Source organism: Peromyscus eremicus, chromosome 14 (genome assembly GCF_949786415.1).
Source record: "Peromyscus eremicus chromosome 14, PerEre_H2_v1, whole genome shotgun sequence".
Classification (NCBI taxonomy): Eukaryota; Metazoa; Chordata; class Mammalia; order Rodentia; family Cricetidae; genus Peromyscus; species Peromyscus eremicus.
Window position 1 is genome coordinate 47,043,738 of NC_081430.1, and position 25,258 is coordinate 47,068,995.

General features: G+C 41.2%; 1 protein-coding gene across 1 annotated transcript in view; it reads left to right on the forward strand.

Annotated features, from left to right (window-relative positions):
- The window catches only part of Ttc8 (tetratricopeptide repeat domain 8), a 64,612-nt gene that overhangs the window by 16,031 nt on the left and 23,323 nt on the right, over positions 1 to 25,258 (forward strand). The window contains exons 2-7 of the mRNA XM_059279584.1: positions 6,660 to 6,780; positions 7,777 to 7,840; positions 7,934 to 8,093; positions 8,287 to 8,376; positions 11,154 to 11,198; positions 21,873 to 21,958. Coding sequence (XP_059135567.1) covers positions 6,660 to 6,780; positions 7,777 to 7,840; positions 7,934 to 8,093; positions 8,287 to 8,376; positions 11,154 to 11,198; positions 21,873 to 21,958 — 566 coding nt within the window. The remainder of the gene's footprint in view (positions 1 to 6,659; positions 6,781 to 7,776; positions 7,841 to 7,933; positions 8,094 to 8,286; positions 8,377 to 11,153; positions 11,199 to 21,872; positions 21,959 to 25,258) is intronic.

Consider the following 25,258-nt stretch of genomic DNA (forward strand, 5'->3'; position numbering starts at 1 on the left):
TAAGACAGATCTAATCAGAAATTAGTTTCTTTCTTTTTTTCTTTTTTTTGGTTTTCCAAGACAGGGTTTCTCTGTGTATCCTTGGCTGTCCTGGAACTCACTCTGTAGATGAGGCTGGCCTCGAACTCACAGAGATCTGCCTGTCTCTGCCTCCCAAGTGCTGGGATTAAAGGCATGTGCCACCACCGCCCAGCAATTTACTTCTAAATAAATAAGTATAGTTTTTGTTCTTAGCTATTTGGAAGATTTTTATTAAAATTAAACTAAAGCATTAGTAGTTTGCATTGTAGGGATATGACTGAAAACTGTAAATGGTATTTGAAAGTTTCAGACTAGCAAGCGGTTTTAAGAAGCCCTTCTATTTAGTGACAGTTTCTGATTACCCCCCCCCCCCCAACTAATGATGTAAAAAGAACAAGGCTGACCTCATTGTTCCTATTTTTCAGGTTTCATGTTGTTTATAACCTGAAAAGAAACCAGGCTTCTGCTAGCTCTTTACCACTGTGACAAAAACCTGCAGAAAACAACTTAAAAGGGGAAGGCTTGATTTGCCTCCTGGTTTTCAGAGGGGTCTGTGTGGTTGGTGGCTGTGTTGATTTGGAGCCTGTGGCGAGGCAGAAGGGCATGGCGGCAGGGGACAGAGAGCGTGAAAGGAGTTGGGGACAGGATATACCCTACAAAGATAGGCTCTCCCCCTACCCCCACCCCCATGTCCCATTTCTTCCAGCTAGACCTGTCCTCACCTCCTAATAGTCTTGCTATAAGGGCATCCATGGAGCATCTGTGGATGAGATTGGTACCCTTGTGATGGTGTGGTCTCTCAGTAGTGCCACCAGCTGGAGACTGCTACACATGAGCATTTGAAGAGATTTCGTCACCACACCCTAAAAAGGCCTCACAAGAACGACTTCATGGTACCTAAAATTTCTTTTTACAGGCAGACTGTCATGTATCTCTACCAGATTTTTTTTTATTTTGTTTTGTTTTTTTGTCTTTTTGAGACAGGATTTCTCTGTGTAACAGCTCTCGCTGTCCTGGAACTTGTTTTGTAGAGTACACAGGCCTCGAACTCACAGAGATCCACCTGCCTCTGCTTCCCAAGGGCTGAGATTAAAGGCATGTGCCACCACCACCTGGCTCTCTACCAGTTTTTAATGATGTCCAAGTCATATCAGAAAGATTATTCTCTTGGTTGATTTACTCCAATAATCAAAAATTATTTCTCACATGCCTTAACCTGTTGGCCCTGAAATAGTTATCAAAAGGAACAGAATAATTAAAATATGTTTTTCTCAGCTAGTTGAGTTTTTATTTCATAATTGAAATTGAATTAGCCTTATAAAAGGTAGAACACATAAGTCAATACTTTCTTGATGTTAGCTGGCAGGTCTGTGCCCAAGGGTAATCCTGTAGACATCCTAGTAGCTGAGTAAATTGGGTGAACCCTGGTAGGTTGACTGTGCTCCAGTGGAGCACAAAAAAGACTGGATGGGTTTTAACAAAGGAAAAGAAAACAGAAGACATAAAGTGGAGGAGAGGCGGGGTCTAGGGTGAATTGGTGGAGAAAGTGAATATGATCAAAATGCATTTATAGGATTATCAAAGAAAATAAGAATTGCAAAAGAGATATGCAGGGAAATCAATTAGCATGGTGATTATTCATTTAAATTGGGAGAAACTGCTTTTTTTCCTTTATAAAATGTCCTAAGCATCTTTTTATTGATTTTATAGACCTTGTAATACAAATATAGTTACTTGTATAAGCAACTGTATTATTAAGCTAGACAACTGCAATTTAGTCAGTTGAACATAACATATAAAACAAATTTGTAGTTTTTTTCAGATTTAAGGGAAAATTAGAGATTACTGTGTATGCTTGATCATGCTTCTTTTTTTAATATGCAGAGGATTTTAGGACTGTAAAACATATTTGGCTTATTTCCAAAAACAAATTTTTTTAAGCTAAAGCCCCATCTGTTGTTTTCATTAAAAATCTCAAGAATTGTTCACATTGCCAGGAGTAGATTTTTTTTTAACATACTCTGATGTGTAATCAGCAGTGATATGTGATTTTCAAGGTCATTTTTTTGTTAGGACAGAAGAAAAATCAGGAAGATTGATTTTTTTCTGAAACACTGATAACATTTTAAGTCGAATAATGTTTCCAGTATGTGTTCTAGTTTGGTATTTGCTGCTGTGATAAACACCATGAACAAAAGCAACTTTGGGAGGAAGGTCGTATTTCATCTTACACTACTTCCATGTCACAGTTCATCATTGAGGGAAGCCAAAGCAGGAACTCAGGACAGGAACCTGGAGGCAGGAACTGAAGCCGAGGCCATGGAGGATGCTGCTTACTGGCTTGTTCTTCATGGCTTGCTCAGTTTGTTTTCTTATACAACCCAGGACCACCTGCCCAGGGTGTTTCTACAGACATGCCCATAGGCCAATCTAATAGAGGCACGTCTTCAGTTGAGGCTCCCTTTTCCAAGGTAGGTTTGGCTTTTGTCAGCTTGAACAAAGCTAAGTATCACAGTTGACCATTTATCATCTTGAATCAAACACATCACTGCCCAACCATAATCTTTCTCTCTTGTTTATCCCAAGATCTCATGTTAACATCACAATATAAAATATAGCTTAATTTTAAAAGTACCACAGCCTTTTAAAAATTCCAACACTTTAAAAATCTAAGGTCTCTCACTTGTTCACTCCATCTATGATGATTGAAAGTTTTGCTGGGTATATTGGTCTAGGCTGGCATCCATGGTCTCTTAGTGTCTGCATTACATCTGTCCAGGTCCTTCTGGCTTTCAAAGTTTCCATTCATTGCATGAGTCGGCTGTTAGAAACCTGGGGCCTATGCAGGATCGCTTGGCTCGGCCTGGGAGGAGGGGTCTGGACCTACCTGGACTGAGTCTACCAGGTTGATTTCAGTCCGCGGGGAAGGCTTTGCCCTGGAGGAGGTGGGAATGGGGGGTGGGCTGGGGGGAAGGTGAAGGGGGCGGGAGGGGGGAGAACAAGGGAATCCGTGGCTGATATGTAGAACTAAACTGTATTGCAAAATAAAAATTAAAAAAAAATTAATAATAAAAAAAATCTAAGGTCTCTTTAAAAAAATTCAGTCTCTTAACTGTGGACTCCTTAAAAAAATTTATGTACCTTTTTATTCTAAGAAGGAGGAACCAGGACACAATACTCAGATTAAAGTAACAAACACCGACAGTGTAAATCACTCGTTGTCCATCATCTAGGATTTACTCATGATCTTCGGGGCTCCAAAGGTCTTGGGTAATCCCACCCCTGTAGCTTTGCCACCATAAGCTCATACAGCTTTTCTCATAGGCTCAGGTTGGCTCTACTCCATGGTCCTGACATCTCTAACATACTGGGGTTTTCATGCAATTGAGGCTGCACCTTCACCAGTGGCCTCTCCTGACCTCTCTTCAGGGAGACTCCAACCCCACCATACAGTGCCAGCCCTCAGATACTCTCTCTGACTCCTTTATGCCTTGTGCGAGACTCTTACTCATTACCAAGCTTGGCTACCAGCTTGAGATGCAGCCTTTGCCCTCCATGGACCACAGCTTCTGTGTCTGACCCTGAGAAAATATTTCCCGGAAAAGATCACCTCAAGGTTGCTCTTCTCTTATTAGTCACAACTAATTTTTCAGCCCCAGATAATCCTAATAAAACGAAGTTTCAGTTCCATAGATTCCTAATCCAAATACATGACACAAATATCCTCGATAGAATATTTGAACTGACTCTCAAGCTTCCCTCTAAAATTTCATGAGCCAGGCCTTCATTATCTGCTTTTCCTTTAGCATTGTCTTCCAGCCTCCTGCAGAATAGCTCATTAATTGCTGGGAAGTCAATGCTTTTTCTCTCCCAGAGCTCCCAAAGCTTTCACAGTCTTCCGGAAGACAATCCAAGGCATAAATCCACATGGTCAGATCCATCACAGCAAGACCCCACATTCCTGGTACCAAACCATAGCCAAAAGCAACTTGGGGAGAAAAAACATTTGTTTCAGCTTACTGTTGCGGGTCACAGCCCATCATTGAGGGAAGCTGAGGTGGGAACAGATGCCGAGGCCATGGAATAGTGCTGCTTACTGGCTTTCTCTCCATGGCTTGCTCAGCTTGTTCTCTTATACAACCCAGGACCACTGCCCAAGGGTGGCACCAACCCACAGTGGTTTGGACCTTCCCACATCAATCATCACACTAGAGAATGCCCCACCAACTTGCCTGCAGGCCAATTTGATGGGGTAATTTTTAATTGATGTTGCCTCATCCCAGATGACTCTAGTTTGTATCAAGTTCACAAAAACTGAACAGCAACATATGTTTTATTTCAGATCTCTAAAAAAACCTTTTGTGTGTGTATGATATGTGTATATATGTAAATGAGTATGTGATATGTATGTGTGTATGTGCACCTATATGAGTATATGAGGTATCTATGTATGTGTGTGATGTATGTATGTGTATGTGTGATCACGTGAGTGCCACAGCACATGTGTGGATGTCAGAGGACCATTTGGGGTGTCAGTCCTCCCATCCACCTTAAGACAGAGTCTCTTGTTGTTGGCCACTGCTTAGAGCAGGTTAGCTGTCCTAAGAACGTCTAGGGATTCTCTCCTGTCTCTCCCTCTTAGCTCAGTCATCCAGTGCTGAGATTGGATGTGTGTTACATGCGTGTTGGGGATCTGAACTCCAGTCCTCACTCATGCTTGCCTAGCATGTGTTTTACCCACTGAACAAGTGTAGAGATTTACCCAATCTCTACAGATCTTTTAATGTCAAAATTTCATATCATTTCTTAAAACTTAAGTCTTAAAAATCAAAATTATCTTTATAAAGACTGAATGCATAGAGAATAAAAATAATAGACGTTCCTAATGGACTTCCGATGTAATTATCTCTTTACTCAGGGCAGGGGAGAATGATAAATGCAGTTCCCTTGCTTTGATTAACTCAGCATAGAAAATTTACATAATCTTAACATTTAAGAGGTGTAAATAGGGAGCTAGATATCAAACATAACAGATTGGACTATCAAATAGTGGTAACAACTCAAAACTAGTTAAAATATGTTCATGGATGTTTAATAACTGATTATGTAAATGATGTCTAAAATTATAAAAACTTGGCTTTTAAAAACTTGGTTTAATATGAGTATGGTGGTACATGCCTACAATTCCAGCACTCAGGCTAAATGGGGGGGGTGTCTAGAGTTCAAGGACATCATGGCTACATCATGAGACCCTGTCTGAGAAAGAGGTTGGGGGTTGGTTGAGTGAGGAGGGCAGATTGGTTGAGAAGGATTTAAGTTAGACTCCAAGTCATGGTCCATAAGCTTCACTGGCTCCTCATTATGCGAATAAAAATCACTAAACCTCACCATGACACACGTGCTCTCTGGCTGGTCTCTTAGTCCAGACAGATTCACCAACATTTCAACAATTACAACTTCTGGGAATTTCCAAACACACTGTGAGCCAGTTTTGCCTCACCAAAGAGCCAAAGCCTTCATCATTATTATTATAATCATCACTATTTTGAGACAATATTATGTATTACAGGGTGGCCTTGAACTTGCTGTGTAGTCAAGAAGGAACTTCTAAATGCTGTGATTACAAGCATACACCCCTATCCTGGCTTTTCTTTCTTTCAACCGTTTTCTAGAAGACGTAATTTTTTTCTCTCACACACATGTCACCTATCACACGCTGCTGTGTGCTTTGCTGTTTAATCCATTAGGTGATGGTGTGTTCAGGAATGTTAAGATCTACGTTGTGATCTTGTTTCCCACTCAGAGCTAGCCTGATGATATATATGGATCAAGTTGTGTGCCTGTGGGGACTTTGCAGACACTTTGTAGCTCTCATCTGTTCCCTCTTAAGCTCCGTTGACTTCATTCAGCCTGCTTCACCACCAGACCCCTGGTATCCTGAACCGCAGTCCCTCCCCAGATTTCTGTTAGTATTCCCGTAGACTGTAGAGTCAGGTCCATGCCGCCACTTCCAGACTCGAGTTCCTCTCAGATTGTGAAAGAGACACTGAGCATCATCGTTCTCGGCTTTTATTCTGGAAGAAAGCAGAAAGGTCAAGTTTTTCAGTAAAGCAATTTAATGTGTTTGACAAGAAAGTTAAGTATGTACACCTTCACGATGCCCTTCTCAGGCTCCAGCAAAGAGACTTTAACTACTTTTCCATTCTTAGTTCTTCTCAGCTGGTTCTTCTGACTAGTTCACAAAGTAGTGATTTTGAATCCAAAGAAATTGGTCTTAATTTGAGTCAACGAACATTTCCTGAGTACTCAATTATGTGTAAAAAACTAAAGGTCTAGGAAAGTCAGGAGTGCACAAGGTTGAAATGCTTGTATTCCAGGGAACAGGGGCTAACACATGCCCAGCTGATCATAATATTTATTAAATACGTTATGTGTGGAAGATCACAGCATAAAGGGAAGACTGTGAGGAAGGCAAGGGGATGCCTGGGGGTTGGAAACTGGGAAGGACTTCCTGGAAGTCATGGTCCTGAAGCAGAATGCAGAATGCACTAACAAAACACGCCTAGCTTCAGTATGCCCTGTAAGATTCCTGATGTTCTTTTACCGAGTGCCTTTTTTTTCTTTTAAATGCTTTTCAGGCAGCTTGGATTTTGAAAGCACGAGCACTGACTGAAATGGTATATATAGATGAAATTGATGTGGATCAGGAAGGGATTGCAGAAATGATTCTGGATGAAAATGCTATTGCCCAAGTCCCACGTAAGTACTTGTTTAGTTACGTTAAAGGAAGGATACGGTATATAAGAGGAACATGTGTGTAAACATATTTCTATATTTTATATAAACATATGTATAATAGGATTGCCTTAGAGTCCAAGTCAAGGTCATAATATAAATGGTATTAGAGGATGATATAATATATGGTGGTTTGCTGGTAATTTATTAGTTGTTAAGATCTTTTCCTCATTGACTTGCTAAAATATGTGAATTCTAGACACAGTCTTTTATTTGTAGACATTTGTATGAAAAATAATTAACTTTTTAGTCTAGAACCATTGATTTAAACTTTAAAGCCTGCTAGTTTTGAATCAGAATGCAAGTTCTGCTAACAGGGTGACCTGTTAATTCCTTGAGCCTCTGTTAACTGACCTAGTACCAAACCTACCTTATAGACTCCTTGTGAAGACTGAATGATCACATGAATCAGGTGCTAGGTGCTCAGTTGTCAGAACACGGTTCAAGAATCGAGTCATGTGAGAATTCTGAGTGCTTGTGAGAAAACTCCAAGAAAATAAGACAGGAGTCTTGTGACCTCAGTTTCTTCCAACACAGACTTGTTCTTGGAGTGTGTTGTCATGCTCTTCCCAGGGGTAGCGGATATTAATGAGTTTACTCCAGCTGTTGTTATTCGTGTGCCTCTATGGAAAAACATGTTTTTACCACATGCGGCTTGCCCATGTGATTGAACGCCTTCCTCACGTGATTCTTTTTAACCCTCTGAGTATAAATTGTCTGATGCTCTGAATAAAGTTGGCTATTGCATGAGACTTTAGTCTGCCCCGTTTTTAGGCCCCACTCTCCCAGGTTCATGCCACCAACTAGAGTGGTAAAGGTGAGCCTCAAACACATCTTCTCAAAGCATTTCCTGCTATAATGTCTTCTTTCCCAGGCCAGTACAAGTCTGAAAATTAAATTGCTAAGTGTTTCTAAAAATTCCTAAGTAATACATAAATTGAGTACCATCCCATCTTGTAGGCCCGGGCACATCTTTGAAGCTCCCTGGAACTAGCCAGACAGGAGGACCAAGTCAGGCTGTCAGGTCTGTATTGTAGTTTCATTCCTCTGTCTCCAGACCCTGACCAGATATATCCTTGATTGATCTTGTTTGTGTTACAATTGTCAATCTCCACAGGCCAATCACTCAAGCTGGAAGACCCATTACAGGTTTCCTGAGGCCCAGCACACAGAGTGGAAGGCCGGGTACAATGGAGCAGGCCATCAGAACACCCAGAACTGCCTACACAGCACGACCTATCACTAGCTCATCTGGAAGGTTCATCAGACTAGGGACGGTAGGTTCTGTCAACTTTCCCAGAAGCTTGTATTACCCAAGTAACTTTATGCTCCACTAGTATTACGGTGGAGAATTAAACGGGAATTCTGCTTGCTTTATAATTTCTATAAGTTACTATAATCTTTATGCAGAAGAAACTACGTTTTAAGAGAAAGTTTTCAATTTCTTCTTCTCTTTCTTTCCTCACACAGGCTTCCATGCTTACAAGTCCTGATGGACCATTTATAAATTTATCTAGACTGAATTTAACAAAATATTCCCAGAAACCTAAGTTGGCAAAGGTATGTGCTTCAAAAGATTCTAAGTTATGAATATCTAAGTAATGATAGAAGTATGATGACATGGTTTTGTAGGAAATAGAGAATTTAGTTAATGTAACATGTAAAAATTCTCTTTGTCTTGAATCAAGTATAATCGGTCAGAAATAAGTACATATGTATTTATTATAGGAAAATCCTTTCCAGTGGTTAACAATATCTTACAACAAAGAAAGCAGAGAGGCAGAGTCATCTTTGCAGAATGAAACTTGAGGTTGTCTGTATGTGGATGTGTTTGTTTTTCAGTTTGGACTATTCTTAGAAAAATAATTCTCAACTCTTGTATGATATAAGGGTGATCAAAAGGATAGAAAACATATGTATGCTTAATTAATAATTAACTAGGCTCCTCAGTATTACTCAAGCCAGATAGCAGCCAGCAAGCCAACTGCCTTAATGATTCTCATCACTCCAAGTATTCTCTTAAATAAAGAGAAAATTAGCAGCAGAGAGGAGGTGGATAAAGGAGGAAAAGTGGGGAGAGTGGAAAGAATAAAAAGACACTAGAAAAATAAAAGCATAGAAAGGAAGATGCCCAGGACCTGACCATTGTGAAAAACTACAGTGTGAGGGGTCTTGGGAGACACTGCTCAGTCGGTAAAGTGCTTGCCTCACAAGTCTGAAAGCTGGAGTTTGTTCCCAGAGGCCACATACAAAGCTGGATGTGGGCCAGTCAGATGGCTTAGTGGGAACAGGTGCATGCCACCAAGACAGATGACCTGGATTCAAACCCCAGGACCCACATGGTAGAAGGAGAGAACTGACTCCCCTAGGTTATCCTCTGATCTTCATGTGTGCTGTGACATGCATGTGTGTATGTACATGCCTGTGTTCATATGTACATATAAATAAATAAATAAATAAATAAATAAATAAATAAATAAATAAATAAATAAATAATGTTTTTTTAAAAGCTGGGTATGGTGGTGTGATGGTTAGTTTTAATTATCAACTTGGCATAATCTAGGAGCTCCTAGGAAGAGTCTTAATGAGACTTATTTAGAGACTTATTTAGTCTTAATGAGGAATTATTTAGATCAGGTTGACTGGTGGCCATATCTGTAAGGGATTGTTTGGCTTGTTAGTTGATGTAGGAACCAGCCCGTTGTGGGCAGCACAATTCCCTAGGCATGGGGTCCTGAACAGTGTAACGGAGGAGAAGGCTTGCTAAGAGCAAGCAAGGGTCCAGTGTTTATTTTTTTCTCCACTCTTGACTATAGATCTAATGTTTTTAGTTCTTGCCACAACCTTCCTGCACTAATGTACTTAACCTGAAACTGTAAGTCAAATAAATGCTTTTCTTTCCTAACTTGCTTTTTGTCAGGGTATATTATCATATCAACAGAAATGAAAGTAGAATAGGTGTCTTGCTGGCCAGCCAGGCTAGCCTAATCAATCATTGTGCCCCAGGCCAGTGAGAAACTGTCTTAAAAAACAAGGTGGGGCTGGCAAGATGGCTCAATGGTTAAGACTACTTGATGCACAGTCATGAGGACTGGAGTTTGGATTCCAGCACCCACATAAACTAGGTAATCACACATGTAATCCCAGTTCTGAGGTGGGTGGAGAGAGGATTTCTAGGACTTTATGGCTTCCATCTTAGTCAAGAAAAGCATAAGGTCCAAGTTCAGGGAGAGAAAATCCTGCACAGAGGAATAGGCAGGCAGAGTGATAGAGTAGACTGTCTGACACTTGCTTCTGGCCTCTGTATGTGCAAACAGGTGTCCTCCCATCCCCCACTTCTGCTACCATTCTCACACGCACACACAAATAAATCTGAACAAAAACAATTTCAGATGGGTGTGCTTGACTAAGAACAACAGTTCAGGTGTCCTCTGGCTGGCTTCCACATACACACAGCCCCTAAAAGCAAAATGAAATAAAACCCCAAACTCCTTAGGGGAATAGCTTAAAATAAATTACACAGGAACACTTGTTTTCTGGAAACTCATTTAATTCTAAGCCAGAAAACTGAGCAGAAATTGGTGAACTTTCCTATATGAGTGCTGAGTTTGAATGTTCCTGATTGTTGTCATTCTGGGGTAAATAAGAGTGGAATGTCGTTTGGTGGACTGTATCAGACCAGAAAAGCACTACTGACTTCTTCTGCTCTTCTCTGACTGTACTCTAGTCAGTGGCAGTTAGTAGACTATAAAGCTTGAGTCAGTCCCCTTTCTTCATGAGAGTAGAGTAGTGAATCGGCGTTCCTGTGGAATACCAGGTTCCCTCACTTGAGGCGGCTGGCTGGCCAGTTTTCACTGAAAGAGTGCAGCCAGTGGAGACATTTCCCTCCGTGTAGTTCTCTGCTTAACACTTATATGCCATGTTGTTTCAGAAGGAATACCCAATTTCCCATGTGTCAAAATTATATAATAATCTCTATAATAAAAAGAGAGTATACAAATTGGGTGAAATCTTCATGACCATCATAAGTCTTTAGGAAATAAAATGAACTTCTTTTGTCTTGTTTTAATAAAATAATGTATGTAACATAAAGGAAGAAGGTTCAGTTCTTTGAACTTTCCAGTTTGTTGTCTGTGAAAACAAAATTTACTGTGAGTTGCAGAATTTTAAAATGGGATATTATGACAAATGACAGTCACATTTATTATTTACCAGTTCCTAACACTTTAGAGTATCCTGTGCTTTTGCATCACCTAAGTTTTGAGTTTTTATATAACAATAACAAAGTGTTTTATTAAAATAAAACTGAGCGTGTTTTGACATTTTGTCATTTTCAGGCTTTATTTGAATATATTTTTCACCATGAAAATGATGTTAAGATGGTAAGTGATGAATTCCTGTTATTTTCTTCCCTTGTAATTTTTCAGGCTTTGGAGCTATAGATTTTGAAATGTTTTATTTCTTTCCTTAAAAAATGGAATCATTAAAAATTAGAGGAACTGAAAGTTTCAGTTTCAGTGAGGACACTTGTATAAATATAGAAATGATAAGAATTATGCCTGGTTTTAGATTATGTAGCTGTCGTTAAAGGTCAAGATAACTGAAAATACCATATGCCTGTTATAATGTATTCTTTATGCTAATAGTACTACTGGTCCATTTTTTTTTTTAGACCACAGAGTATTCGAAGTTTACTAACATGCATTCCTGCCTTCTTCTGCCCCTTTCTCCCATAAAGATTTCAAACACACAAAAGTAGAAATAATAACTTAAAGAGCCCATGTTACTCACCACCTAGTGTTAGCTATAGACAGTTTTCACGGTAACTTCTCACTAATGAATTTTGAGATTATATGCATGTGACTCTCCAAATTTGCTTCAATTTATATAAGCCAGTATGTAGATGAGGAGAAACCTCACGAAGTTGTTTAAGTCAAATGAAGTCAATTCTGTAATATCTGGTAACAGTTTCCCCATTTTCTTATCAGTCCAGAAAAACACTATGTTCACATGTCGAGTGTTCAGGAAAATGCTTTCTTGAGTTGTGTTTCCTATGGGTCAGCCTAATTCAGTGTACAGGGCAAACTAATGAAAAGATGACAGTGCCCCTGTCCGTTCTAATGGAGAAAAGAAAATGGATGTAAACCGGTACTGGGTGTGGAGGTGTACATGTGCGGTCCCAGCACTCAATAGGCTCAGTCAGGAGAATCCTGAGTTTAGGACTAGTCCGAGCTACAGAGTAAGACCATGTGTGAAAAACAAAAACAAACAGGAATTGATCTCAGACTGAAGATAGCCAAGGGGAGACTTAGATGGTGAGTGATGCTGGCAAACATCCACCGAGTGAGCAGGGTTTCATGGAAATGAGGCGGGAGAAATGTAAGGAAATGGGCCCTGAACAGAGCTTGGACAGTTTATAAAGAAGTAGTATAATTGACCCAAAGAGTTTTGTGTTTGAAATGATGGAAGGCTCTCTGTGTGGAGATAAATTGCATGCACTGAGGAGTAGGGTACAGGTATCCATCTAAGAGCCTAGACTGGATACAGAGAACGTGGGACTCACCTGTGATGAAGAACTCAAGTGTGGGCTCACATAGGGAACAGAGGAGTCTTAAGGTTAGCCCACCAAGAAACCATGTGCATTTCTATACACAGAACCCAGTGGTTTCACTTACTATATAGCTCAGAGAGGCTTTTAGTTGGATGATATGTAACACTGCCTGAATCCACTCCATTTAATAGGTGAGCAAATTTCTAATTATTAAATTGTCATGAATCTGTTTTTAGAAGGGTTTCTTTTTTGTTTTCAGAATCAGAATCTTACTATGTAGTCTAGACTGACCTCAGACTCTCACTCCTGCCTCTGGCTGCCAAGAGCTAGGATTACAGGTGTGTACCACCACATCTGGCTTTATACTCCTGGGTTTTTGAAGAATAAATCATTTACTGAGGAGATATCTGTTCTTTCATCCAATGTCATTCTGAGTGACGCAGCGTGCCAGCCACCGTTTCAGTCCTGAGATCAAGGACAGAGGGAGGCAGGCCGACCCAAGTCTTTGCTCTTGATATTTATACCTGCAAATTATATTCTCATTGACCTAGAAATAGAAATGCAAGAAGGGCCTCTCTTCCTTAATTACCTGTGTAATTTAATAGTAATGATGTGTGGATCTGTGCTACATTTCCAAAATCAGAATCCCCAGGGGAGGCTGGTGACTCTGCAGTTATTAAGAACTCCACAGGCAATGCTAGTGTTCAATGATGATTGGGAACTACTGCTGTAGAATATATTCTGGAATTACAGAAACACTAAAAAACATTTATTCAAATGTAGGAAATAGAGTTGAGGACCCTTGGCAGCATTTGAAAGCTTGAATTCCATATAACAACCTCACCAGGGAAGGAAGTTCATTAAAAGAAATTAGGGAATTAATAGAAAAAAAAACATAACAAAATGACCTTTAAATACATCTCAGGAACAAGAAAATGATGCAAAATCTTATTGGGAGCCAGAGTCTCCATTTATAAATTTTATAAGATTATGCTCATGAATAATGAAAGACTTAATATATTCAAAACAAGCGGTGCTGAACAAAATGTGAAACTCTTTGCAGTAGATCTCTTTGAATCATTAAATGACAACTGAGGAAGCTTGTTTGGGGACATTTTTTTAGACATTGGGTTGATGAGTTATTAAAATTTAAGCTAGGGCCAGGGAGATGGCTCAGTAAAGTGCTTGCCTCCCAAGCATGAGGACCTGAGTTTAATCCCCAGAACTCACGTGGTGGTGTGTGCTTATAATCTCAGTGCTGGGGAAGCGGAGATGCGCACATTCCTGGGGGCTTGCTGGCCAGCCTAAGCAAATAGGTGAGCCAGCCTAGAGACCCTGTCTCAGCCAAAAGGAAGCTGGCTCTGGTGGAATGATGCTCAAGGTTGACCTTTGACTTCCACATGCGTGTACACGTGCACACGTGTATACACACACACACAGAGGTCAAGAATTAAACTACGTCATGAGTTAGATTTGTGAAGCAATCGCAAAGGTAAGAAATTGGTTCTTATTACAATTTCTACATAGTGGCTAGAAGGCAAAAACGTATCTATGGGTTGACTTTAAATATTTGTCATATTTAAAAAAGATTGTCTGAATCTTTAGAATCCTTTTTCTGATATATGCGGTACGTATGTGCATGCTCATGTGTGTATGGGCACACATACATGTGCTCTTGTGCATGTGCTTGCATACACTTGGAGGCCTGCATTGGTGTCCAATATCTTCCTTGGTTACAGTGTACCATATATATTGAGTTAGAGTCTCATGCTGAACCTGGAGCTTGCCATTCCAGCTAGTCTGGATACTAAGGGGGTTCCCTGTCTTTGCCCCCCACATTGTCCTCCCCATGCCTATGAGCTGGGGTTACAGGCAGCTCACCACACACACCTAACTTGTACATGGGTTCTAGGGATCCAAACTCCTGGTCCTCATGTTTAATCAGAAGATTTCCCCACAGAGCCGTCTCCCAGCCTTAGAGAGCTTCTTATGGACATGGAAATGACCCAGGGACAATAATGGGGGGAAATAGCAGGAAGCAGGTGCAGTAGAGGTGTCGTTTCTTGCTGACAAGAAATGTAAAATAAAGGACTTTAAAATATTTATGGACAGTGTCATAAATTATTACAAATTATAGACAATGTTGTAAAGGGTGCAATTTAGGAAATAATGTGATAATAGGAAACAGATAGCCATAAACACATTTGCTTAATTTATCCTGTGCTTTCAGTTGTCAGAAATCGTCAGGAAAAATAGCTTTAGTTGCCGTGATCATTATAGTATCACATATAGTAGCAAAAATGCTTGGAATGTAAATGTTCAGTGCTGGACGACAAATCTGATAAGTTATAATGAACAGCAGAATGGACTTTTCGTGCAGCTGATAAAAGAATAGTTACCAAAATAATAAAAATTGCAAATAGTTATTTTCAAACGTTAAGTCAGAAAGTGTCCATTCAGGATGTTAAACAGAATTATAACGAAATACACGTGCACTTATACTTTGGAAGACGCTTGGATGCGTCCCTTGAAAGCAGGTTTACAATGTCTTCATCCCATGTGTACTTGCTGGACATCTGCCGTGCATCAGCCACTTGGGTTACAAAAGTGTAGAAAGCAGATTGGCCTCATGGCACCAATGGAGATTAAGTCTCATTTTATATTTTTTTTCAAACTTTTCATAAGTTTCCTGATTTAATAGCAAACTTTTGGTTTATATATTAGCTATAAATTAAGTACCTTGATAGTTTTAAATGCTCATAATTGGGCCCTCATTTTTTTTCACATGCTAGCCACTCTAGTGTAGAACACTCAAGAAGGTAGCTCCTTTTGTTGTTACTTAGTGAAAGTGCAAACTTTCCTGTTTGCACTTCTGAGATGAAAGGTTTATTCCTTAATCAAATAAATTACTGAAGTCCTTGCATTGATCCTGTGATTGGCTGGAGGAACGCTGAGGCCATATGCCTGTGTCTATTTCCCGACCCTCACCAGCTTGCACGCTCACACACATACTTACTCATAGTCCTCTTTGGATCAGACTTTAAAATGTCATTTTAGATTTGATCACAAATGTTATTTTCCAAAAAGGATTTAGATAATGAGCACAAACCGGGCATTTTTTAACCTTTTATATATTTTGCAACTTTAGCTGGAAAAAGAAAAAAAAAAAGGTTCTATTTTTTAGCATGCTAATGATGTCAGAGCTGCTTTTATATGCATTACTTTGGATGACCTTCAAATTTTTCAAAAGCAAGTATTTTGCATAAATACAGGGGATAGTTTAGGTAAATATCAAGAACTCTGAAGTGGCATTTAAATGTTAGGAAAGTAAAATTGATCTTTGATGTGACAACCATATTTCTGTCTCTGTGCCCCTATTTGGGGGGTACTATTGACAAAACTAACATGTTTATCTTTCTATTAATAGGGAGAATGCTAGAGCTAACTATTAAGATTACTATGAAGTAGTATCTTCAATGTTAAGAATAAATAAAGTTGATCAGGTTAGATGGCTCAGCAGGTGAAGTCACCTGCTACCAAGCCTGAGATCCAGAGTTAATCCCTAAGCCATACATGTGGAAGGGAAGAACTGAGTCCTGAAAGTTGTCCTCTGACCCCCACGTGTGCACCATAGCATATGCACACACACACACACACACACACACACACACACACACATACACACACACACACACACACACACACGCATGTGTTCACGTACAGTGTGGTGGTTTGAAAGAAAATGGCCCCCATAGGGAGTGGCACTATCAGGAGGCGTGACTTTCTTGGAGGAAGTGTGTCACTGTGGGGGTGGGCTCTGAGGTCTCCTATGCTCAGGTTACTCCCAGTGTCATACCTCACTTCCTGTTGCCTGTGGATCAACTCAGCTCCTTCTCCAGCACCATGTCTGCCTGCATGCTGCCATGCTTATCTCCATGATGATAATGAACTAAACCTCTGAAACTGTAAGCCAGTCCCAATTAGATGTCTTCCTTTTTGAGAGTCACTGTGGTCAAGAGTATGTGGTCATACTCTTCACAGCAATAGAAACCCTAAGACACAGAGTAAAATTGAACTGAAGGAAACTGTACTAATTCTTTTATTCTTGTTACCTACATGTATATGTTTAAGTTTTTAATGACATTTTCTCTCTGTTTTTGCCTGATAGTTGGCAGTAATACATGTGGACTGATGATCTGGAATCTTTATTTCCACATGCTCTTTAATTTTAGCATCTTGAAGTTGTCATAACTGTAAACAAATTTTTTTTAATTGTTTTATTTTATTTTACAATATAATTTAATTCTACATATCAGCCACGGATTCCCTTGTTCTCCCCCCTCCCACCCCCCTCCCATTCCCCCCAGCCCACCCCCTATTCCCATCTCCTCCAGGGCAAAGACTCCCCCGATGATTGAGATCAATCTGGTAGACTCAGTCCAGGCAGGTCCAGTCCCCTCCTCCCAGGCTGAGCCAAGCATCCCTGCATAAGCCCCAGGTTCCAAACAGCCGACTCATGCAATGAGCACAGGACCTGGTCCCACTGCCTGGATGCCTCCCAAACAGATCAAGCCAATCAACTGTTTCACCTATTCAGAGGGCCTGATCCAGTTGGGGGCCCCTCAGCCATTGGTTCATAGTTCATGTGTTTCCATTCGTTTGGCTATTTGTCCCTCTGTAAACAAAATTTTAAAAGTTTTTAGTGTTTGGACATATTCACAGACTACACTGTCCAGATTTGTCAAAGTTCCTCCTACAGCTGGACTTCAACAAACTTGGGGCTTTTAAAAGTGACATTTTAGTGTTTTATATTAAATACATATTATTAGTAATAAATAGTGCGTAATATAGCTATTAATTACTCAGTGTCTTAGTCAGTGTTGTACTGCTGTGAAAAGACACCATGACCATGGCAACTCTCATAAAAGAAAGCACTTACCTGGGCTTACTTTACAGTTCAGAAGTTTAGTCCATTATCATCATGGTGGGAAATATGGTGGCACACAGGCAGGCATGGTGCTGGAGAAGTAGCTGAGAGATCTATATCTAGATCAGCAGACAGCAGGAAGAGAGAGACATTGAGCCTGGCTTGGGCCCTTGAAATCCCAAATCATACCCCCAGTGACACATTTCCTTCAACAAGAAGGAAATTGCCACACCTCCTAATCCTCCTCAAGTAGTACCACTCCCAAATGACTAAGCATTCAAATCTGTGAGCTTATGGGGGCCTTATCATTCAAACCACCACACTCACTTATTTTTATATGTACATAATAATTCTGATTATTCCCCTTTCCCTCCCCCTCATCCCCATCAGCCCCTTTCCTAGATTCATGACACTGGTGTTTGTTTTATTATCTGTTGATTTTAACCAAGACCCTCTGTGTAATCGCTGGAGTTAGACTCTCACTGGAATGTGGAGGGGTCACCAGGGGCCACATAGCTGAAGGCAATGACTCCCTCTCTGCCTGCACCTATCAGTAGTAAATAGTTCAGCAGTGAGAGGTCAGGCCCCCGGGGGCCCCTCCTCCATCCATGCCTGGCTGTTGATGTTCCTGTTCTTGTGCAGACACAGCATAGGGATCTGCAGCAGCTGTGAGTTTGTGATTGCAAGGGCCATGTCTTGCCCAGGACATGACATTTTGCAGCCCTTTTCCCTGTCTTACAGCTCTTACAGTCCTCCCCACCCCTTCCACAATGTTCCTTGAGTCTTAGAAGTGATGACGTAAATGTTTTGTTAAAGGTCTGGCACTTGTACGGGCCCCTTTTCTCGGCACTCTTTGTAGCCATCAGTTTCCATACTCACCACTATTCACTGGAAAAGGAGGCGTCCCTGATTAAGGCCGAGAGTAGTGTTTATCTTGGGCAGCTGAAGAGTGTTCTAAGACATGGCTTTAGGCTGCCCAGAGAGGGTACCAAGGAGTTGGGCTAGAGTGTAGCAGTCCTTTTCCTGGGTCCTGCAGCATGGACTGTGTGCCCAGAGGCACAGGTGGGGCAGATTCCAAGGAAAGTCTGCCTTGGAGTTGCAAAGATTCTTAAATGTAAATATACATGGTAAAGAATTTGAGATAGTTCAGTCCATAAAGGGCTTACAAGGCAAGCATGAGGACCTGAATTCAGTCCACATAACTAGTGTAGAAAAAGTTAGGTATGGAGGGAGGCCCATGCTTGTAAGCCCAGTGCAGGGAATCCCTGGAATACTTGCTGGCCAGCTAGTCTAGTCTACTTGGCAAGTTCCAATGAGCTACCCTGTCTTAAGAAAATGAGGTAGATGGTACCTGAGGAACAACAACCTAGGCTGTCCTGTGGCTTAACACACACACACACACACACACACACACACACAGAATATGAGTCAGAATTTTAAAGAAATACATGTCTTATGCCACTACTTAAAATATTTTAAATGCTAATAGTTCTAAACATAGAAATGTCTTAGTTTGGGTTTTTATTGCTGTGAGGAGACACCATGACCCTGGCAACTCTTATAAAGAAGGCATTTAATTGAGGGGGCTCACTTACAGTTCAGAGGTTCAGTCTATCATGGCAGGGAGCACGGTGGCATGCAGGCAGACATGTGCTGGAGCTGAGAGTCCTTACATCTTCATAGGCAGGCAACAGGAAGTCAAATGACTGTCACACTGAGTGAAACTTGAGAAAAAGACCCCAAAGCCTGCCCCCACAGTGACACACTTCTGACAGAAGGTATGGCCCAGATTGAAGGTGTGCCTCAAGGTCTGGAAGGCATGTGTATCATCCAGCCTCTTCCAGCAAGACCACACTTCCTCCAGCAAGACCACACTTTCTCCAACAAGGCCACACTTTCTCCAACAAGGCCACACTTCCTTCAACAAGGCCACACCTCCTAATAGTGCCACTCCCTATGATCTTATGGGGGTCAAATACATTCAAACTACTACAAGGAGTTTGTTTGGTTCTTAAACTACTTTCCACACTAGTCAGAGGAAAGGACTCCAACTAATGACCTGAGCAAGCCATTCTTCAGTGTCTCTTGTGAACTGAGTGTCTCTTGAACAGCGGAGATGGAAAAAAGGCATATTAGTTACTTTTCTGTTGCTGTGACAAAGCACCATGACCAAGGCAAATTAGAGAAGAAAGAGTTTATTTTGGCGTATGGTTCCAGAGGGTCAGAGTCCGTAATGGTTGATTGGAGGTATGAGGCAGGCATGGCAGCTGGGACAGGATGCTGAGAACTCACATCTTGCACTGTAAGCACAAAGCAGGGAGGACAACTGGAAATGACTCTCAGAGCTGGCCTCTAGTGACACACTTCCTCCAACAAGGCCACACCTCCTAAACTGCCTCAGACAGTGCCGCCGACTGGGGACCAGTGTTCCTCTATAGGAACAGTCTCATTCAAACACCCACAAAGAGTCTCCCCTGGGGGAGCCCAGGGGCCTTCAGAAATCATCACAAGTATTCTTGTCTAATTCAGCCCAAGTCTTCATGTGAGTAAGAATTGCTAAGATGTAACTTTTTCCTACCATTTTTATTGTCTCGGCAATTTATATTTTCCTTAATTGGATTATCAGGAACATCTGGTTCCTCCATAGGAAGACTTGATTGAGGACTGTATCTGAAGGCAAACTTAGCTACCCATCATAAGCACTGGATCTAACTTTAGGAAGTCAGGGTCCATAGGAAGCATTCAAGTGGAAGCTTTTCCTGTGATCTATTTGCTGGGAAAGGGCTTAATAAAGATTGAGTCAGAGTTAATATGCATAGATATTTACAGTGCATGCCTGATTAGACCCCTCTAAAAATACAAGTTTCTCAGTGTTTCCAGAGACAATACCACTTGAAGTCATACTTCTCTCTTTTCATCTTCACTTTTACTTCTGGCTAGAGGGGAAAAAGAAAAATGTGCACATGAAAGTATAATCATATGTAGCTTGTTTTTAATTTCCATAGCATTCAAGTAGAGATGTTGATTTTTTAGGTCCATTAGAAGCTCAGCATGGTGACACCATTCCTGGATAAGTAGTTTGCATATTTAGAGGTCTCCCCTGGAGCAAGAGAGATAGAGAACAAATGGAAAAGTAATTAATTTTGCAATAGGAGGTGGAGGGGACTTTTCTGGCATTCATTTCAGAAGAGAGCTGATATTAAAGAGGACAGTAATAGGGGGTGCATTTTGAGATAATAGAAGTGGAGCAACCAAGTGTTCCTTTAATGGAACTGTTGGCTCTCGTGATTATATTAACTCTGGCTCCGAATAAAGCAGTTCCAACAATGAGAAGACAAATATTAAAAATCAGAATTCTCATTTAACTGATAACTCCAGTTCAATTCACTGAATCTCTATAGAACTTTTAGATTTCCATGAACTTCACAGTTGTGTAAAGACTTACTCCCTTTCTCCTCCGTTGAAAGGTTTTCCTTCCTATCTATAAAAATCCCAATTCTTAATTGGTTACCTCCTTTCTGATCATGGAAAAGCATGGAAGGAAAAAGATAGAAAAGATACGGGATTGTGGTGGAGAGGTGGCTGAGGTCATACTGCTCTTGTCGAGGCCAGAGTTTAGTTCCTGTTCCTGCTCCCACATCCGGAAGTGTACAAACCACCTGGAACACCAAGTCCAGGGGATGTGACGTCTCTGGCCTCTGCAGGCACTTACGTGCACACACACACACACACACACACACACACACACACACACACACACAAATTCTTAAAAAAAAAGAGACGTGGAGTAAATAGTTACAATATGGAGAAAAATGTTAATTACTAGAAGGTAACGTGATATCAGAGTTATAGAGTTGTGATCATTGAAGGCAGCAGTAACCTAAATACTCAGACTTTTTTGCTTCTTCTGTGTCATCCCAAAGCCCTTTTCTTTCTTGTTCTGAATTCATGGTGTACTCCCTAGCATGGAGGTTGCAGGTACACAGTACCATCCACAGCTTTTCCTGGGAACTGGGGGGTCTGAACTCATGTCTCATGCCTGCATAGCAATAGCAAGCCCATGCTTCACTCTTCCTCTGGTGTAACTAGACATTGAACCTCGGGTTGGTCAGGCATGTGAGGCAAATACTCAACCCCTGAGCAATGGCTCCTGCCCTTCCAAACCCCTTTTCTCTCTACTTACTTGGTCTTTCTTTCTCTACATCTGTGTTCAATGGGGACTACTGCTGGACCCACCTTACATACAGAAAGCTTGACATCGCTGAGTTTTAAGGCATTTTGAATCTTTAGAGAGGAGATATGAAGTAGGAAGAGAGTACAATCCTAGTGTTTTAAATTTCAGTTCCGTGCCTTGTATATTAAAATTGTATTCTGATTTACTGTGCATCTGCTTCCCTTCGACCAGTGTCTGCCAGCCCCCTGGCCTGGAACTGATTATTTAGAGGAAATTTGTGGGGCCATCTGGAAACTTGGGCAACCTGAGTTTCTATCTAATTTCTAATACATGTTTTGATGGATGCTAATTATGTGGCTTATTGAATTATTTATCCTCCTGCCTGTTTTGAATTGTTTTCAAAGGCTTTGGATTTGGCCTCCCTCTCCACGGAGCATGCTCAGTACAAGGACTGGTGGTGGAAAGTGCAGATTGGGAAATGTTACTACAGGTAAAACCTTCATCATCTGTGACAGTCTTCAAAGGAGAAGTACTTCATGTCATCAGATAGGATCATGAGAAAAACCAACTGTCCTCATGAAGCAGTGACAACCTGGGCTTATTTGAGCAAATGTTTCCTGAGCCATCACATACAGCAGTAAGAACTGGTGCCCTGAGAACGTCACACAAGGAAGCTGAGGCAGAGCTGGGTTGTGATTTTCGTCATGAGCTGGTTAGTGACAGACCTGGGACTAGAATCCAGAATGCTCACTTCGGTCTGTCCTCCTGGCTCTCAGTTCCTCACACAAATGCCTCCCATCTGTAGGGCGCCCTGCAGACAAGAGCCAGAGTGTTTGTGCTTTACTTCATCTCGCTTGAGACTCGTGACAGCTGGAGGTAGTTTCTTGGTTGAGGAAGATTGAGCCTGGCCAAGGTGAAGAGAGTTGTCTAAATTCATAGAGCTGAGAAGTGATACGCAAGAATTTCGGTTTCATTTTCTGGTTCTGATTCTCTTATTAACACTTTGTTTATTTAGTTCAGACAGAATGTCACTATGTAGCCCAGGCTGGCCTCGCTCTCATGATGTTCCTGCCCCCATCCTTGGAGTGCCAGGATTAGCAGTCTACCACACTCAGCTCCTATTTCCATAACCCTTATTGTTTTTCTAGGACCTGAATATTTTTTAAATGTGCTTAATGTTTAAATACATCCAAAAGAAAACAAGGCAAGAGGTCAGCAAAGTTGTTACTAATTTTAGTGCCATCTGAAACTTGCTGCTGATATTCAGAAAATTTAGAACCTTTGGGAAAGATGGAAAAATTCATATTTTATAATGGTAAATTGCTCTGTATTATTAAGAATCAAATAGGCATCCACTATTGTGAGCAACCATCAACATTTCCAGACCAGTGCTCTGTGAGGAAAAGGAAGTAAATGGGCTGGAAGCGTGCTTGTCGCTCTTGTGGAAATGAGGAGTACTCTCCATTTAGACATCGCACATACAACTCTGAATCATTTTTTCCACTGATAAATTGAAAAGTGTTTTGTACTAGAAGATAATGTGATATCATTCTAACATTAAAATCTTATGACTTTAATTCTTAAAGACAGTTTTAACATCTTGAGCTTCCATACAGAACCTTCAGACATGGTTAATAATTAAAGGAAAGCCTAACTCTGACTCTTTGGACTGCCCATAGATGATGCCACTTATACGAGTGTGTCTTCTTTCAAATGAATGCATTTTATCATATTAAGTTATTGTTCTGTTCTCCGGAACATCTTTACCATGTGTTCACTCATTTATACAGTCACCCACTTAGCCAAATATAATGGGCAATCACTCTCAAATGGGACCACAAAGATTTATTAGATTGTGCTTTTAAATGCTGAGACAGACAACAAATGATTATTATGATGACTCCTGTTATTATGGAAGCAAGGGCATGGCACACTGGGAACCCAGAGAAAGAGCTTGTGACGTCAACTGAGGAGATCAAAGATGTCTTACTAGAGGATGTAGTCTGAAGTTGGCTGAGCTTGTGACGTCAACTGAGGAACTCAAAGATGCCTTACTAGAGGATGTAGTCTGAAGCTAGCTTCAGCCTTTGTTCCTGGCCTCTGTTCTCCTGCCCCCATCTCTGCACTCTTGAAGTTCCTCTCCTACCCAACCCCACTCCAGGGCCCTAATTCTGGACATTTTATTATCACTTACTGCAGTGGTTCTCAACCTTCTTAGTGCTGTGACCCTTTAATACAGTTCTTCTGGTTGTGGTGACCCCAAACCATAAAATTATTTTCATTGCTACTTCATAACCATAATTTTGCTACTGTTATGAATCATAATGTAAATATGTGATGTGCAGGATATGTGTGTGACATGCGACCCCGTGAAAGGGTCATTTGTCCTCCAAAGGGGTCGTAGCCCACAAGTTGAGAACCACGTACTTACTTCTAGGCATTGTAATGTCGGCTGAGTTCTCACAGTAACCTCTCCCCTGGGTGTTCTGCCTCCAGTCTCTCATCTCGTCAACCCTGCCTGAGTATAGTGAGGGGAGCTGTGCACAGACAGCTGCTCTGGGATTCCTTGATGACCTTCCGTTCGGCCTGTCAGTGTAGTCTAACGCTCTTGTCCCAGCCTACCTGCTTTCCCGTATCTCTCACTGTTTGTATGGTTATGTCCTTTTCAGTTAGACAGATTCCTTAGCCTGGCCCTCACATGCTCTCCACTTCCTGCCTGCGAGCTTATGTCATAGTTGCTTCCCCCTGGAAAGGCATGCCAGCACACACCTTATCTAACAGTTGAATGTCACCCGCTGTTCTCTTGATTTACTCACTTTCTACAGGTCATTTTTCCCTTGGCCATCGAAGTCAGTGAACACATTTAGCCCTTGTCATGGCTGTAAGGGCGTGCTTATTATCCTCTTCATTTTCACATCTCTTTAACATGCTGAAGTGTGGTACGGTGATGCCTCGCACTTCTGTTGAGTTCATTGGCAGGGAAAAGGTTGGCAGCTGTTGGGCACTGTCTCTGGACTCTCTAATACTGGCTTGAGTCTATGAACTTAACTGATGTGCCTTTTATTTGTTTATTTTTTTTTGGTGTGTCTAAATGTATTTTATGAAAGTGTGTGTGAGAGAGAGAGGGAGACAGAGACAGAGAGACAGAGAGAGAGAGATAGAGACATAAAGAGAGAGAATGTGTGCATACGTGCATATGTGAAGGCCAGAGGTCAACTTCAGGTGTCTTTCCTTAGTTGTGCCTTACACCTTTATTTCACACGTTCTCTTGGTCTGAAGCTGGCCTGTTGGGCTAGGCTGCTTGTCCAGAAAGGTCCATATCCACCCACTTGTCTCTGCCTCCCCAACATTAGGATTACATGCGCATGTCACGAGGCCCAGATTTTATGTGGTTTGGGGGACTGAGCTCAGGTCCTCATGCCTATATTTCAGGCACTCTACCAGCTGAGCCGTCTCCCATTCCCTAGACATCTTTGAATATGGCCTACTCCATTCTTTTGTTCAATAATTCGTGTGGCAAATTTATTTTATTTTTTTATTATTCCTGTTTCTCAGAACTTTGGGGTGCTTTGATAATTTTTGTATATAGTCTATGAAGTGGATGGGATCTTTGAAGAGGAAGGGGCTTTTGCCTCATTACATGCCTTCTAACTTTACACCAATCTGTTGACATCACCTTACGTCACTTTAATGCCCTCCTCCAGCAGCTGCTAGTATATTAGCTACATCAACGCTTCAAGTCTAGATCAGGAAAAAATGATCAAAGCTATTCTTCCCAGCCTTTATGTGA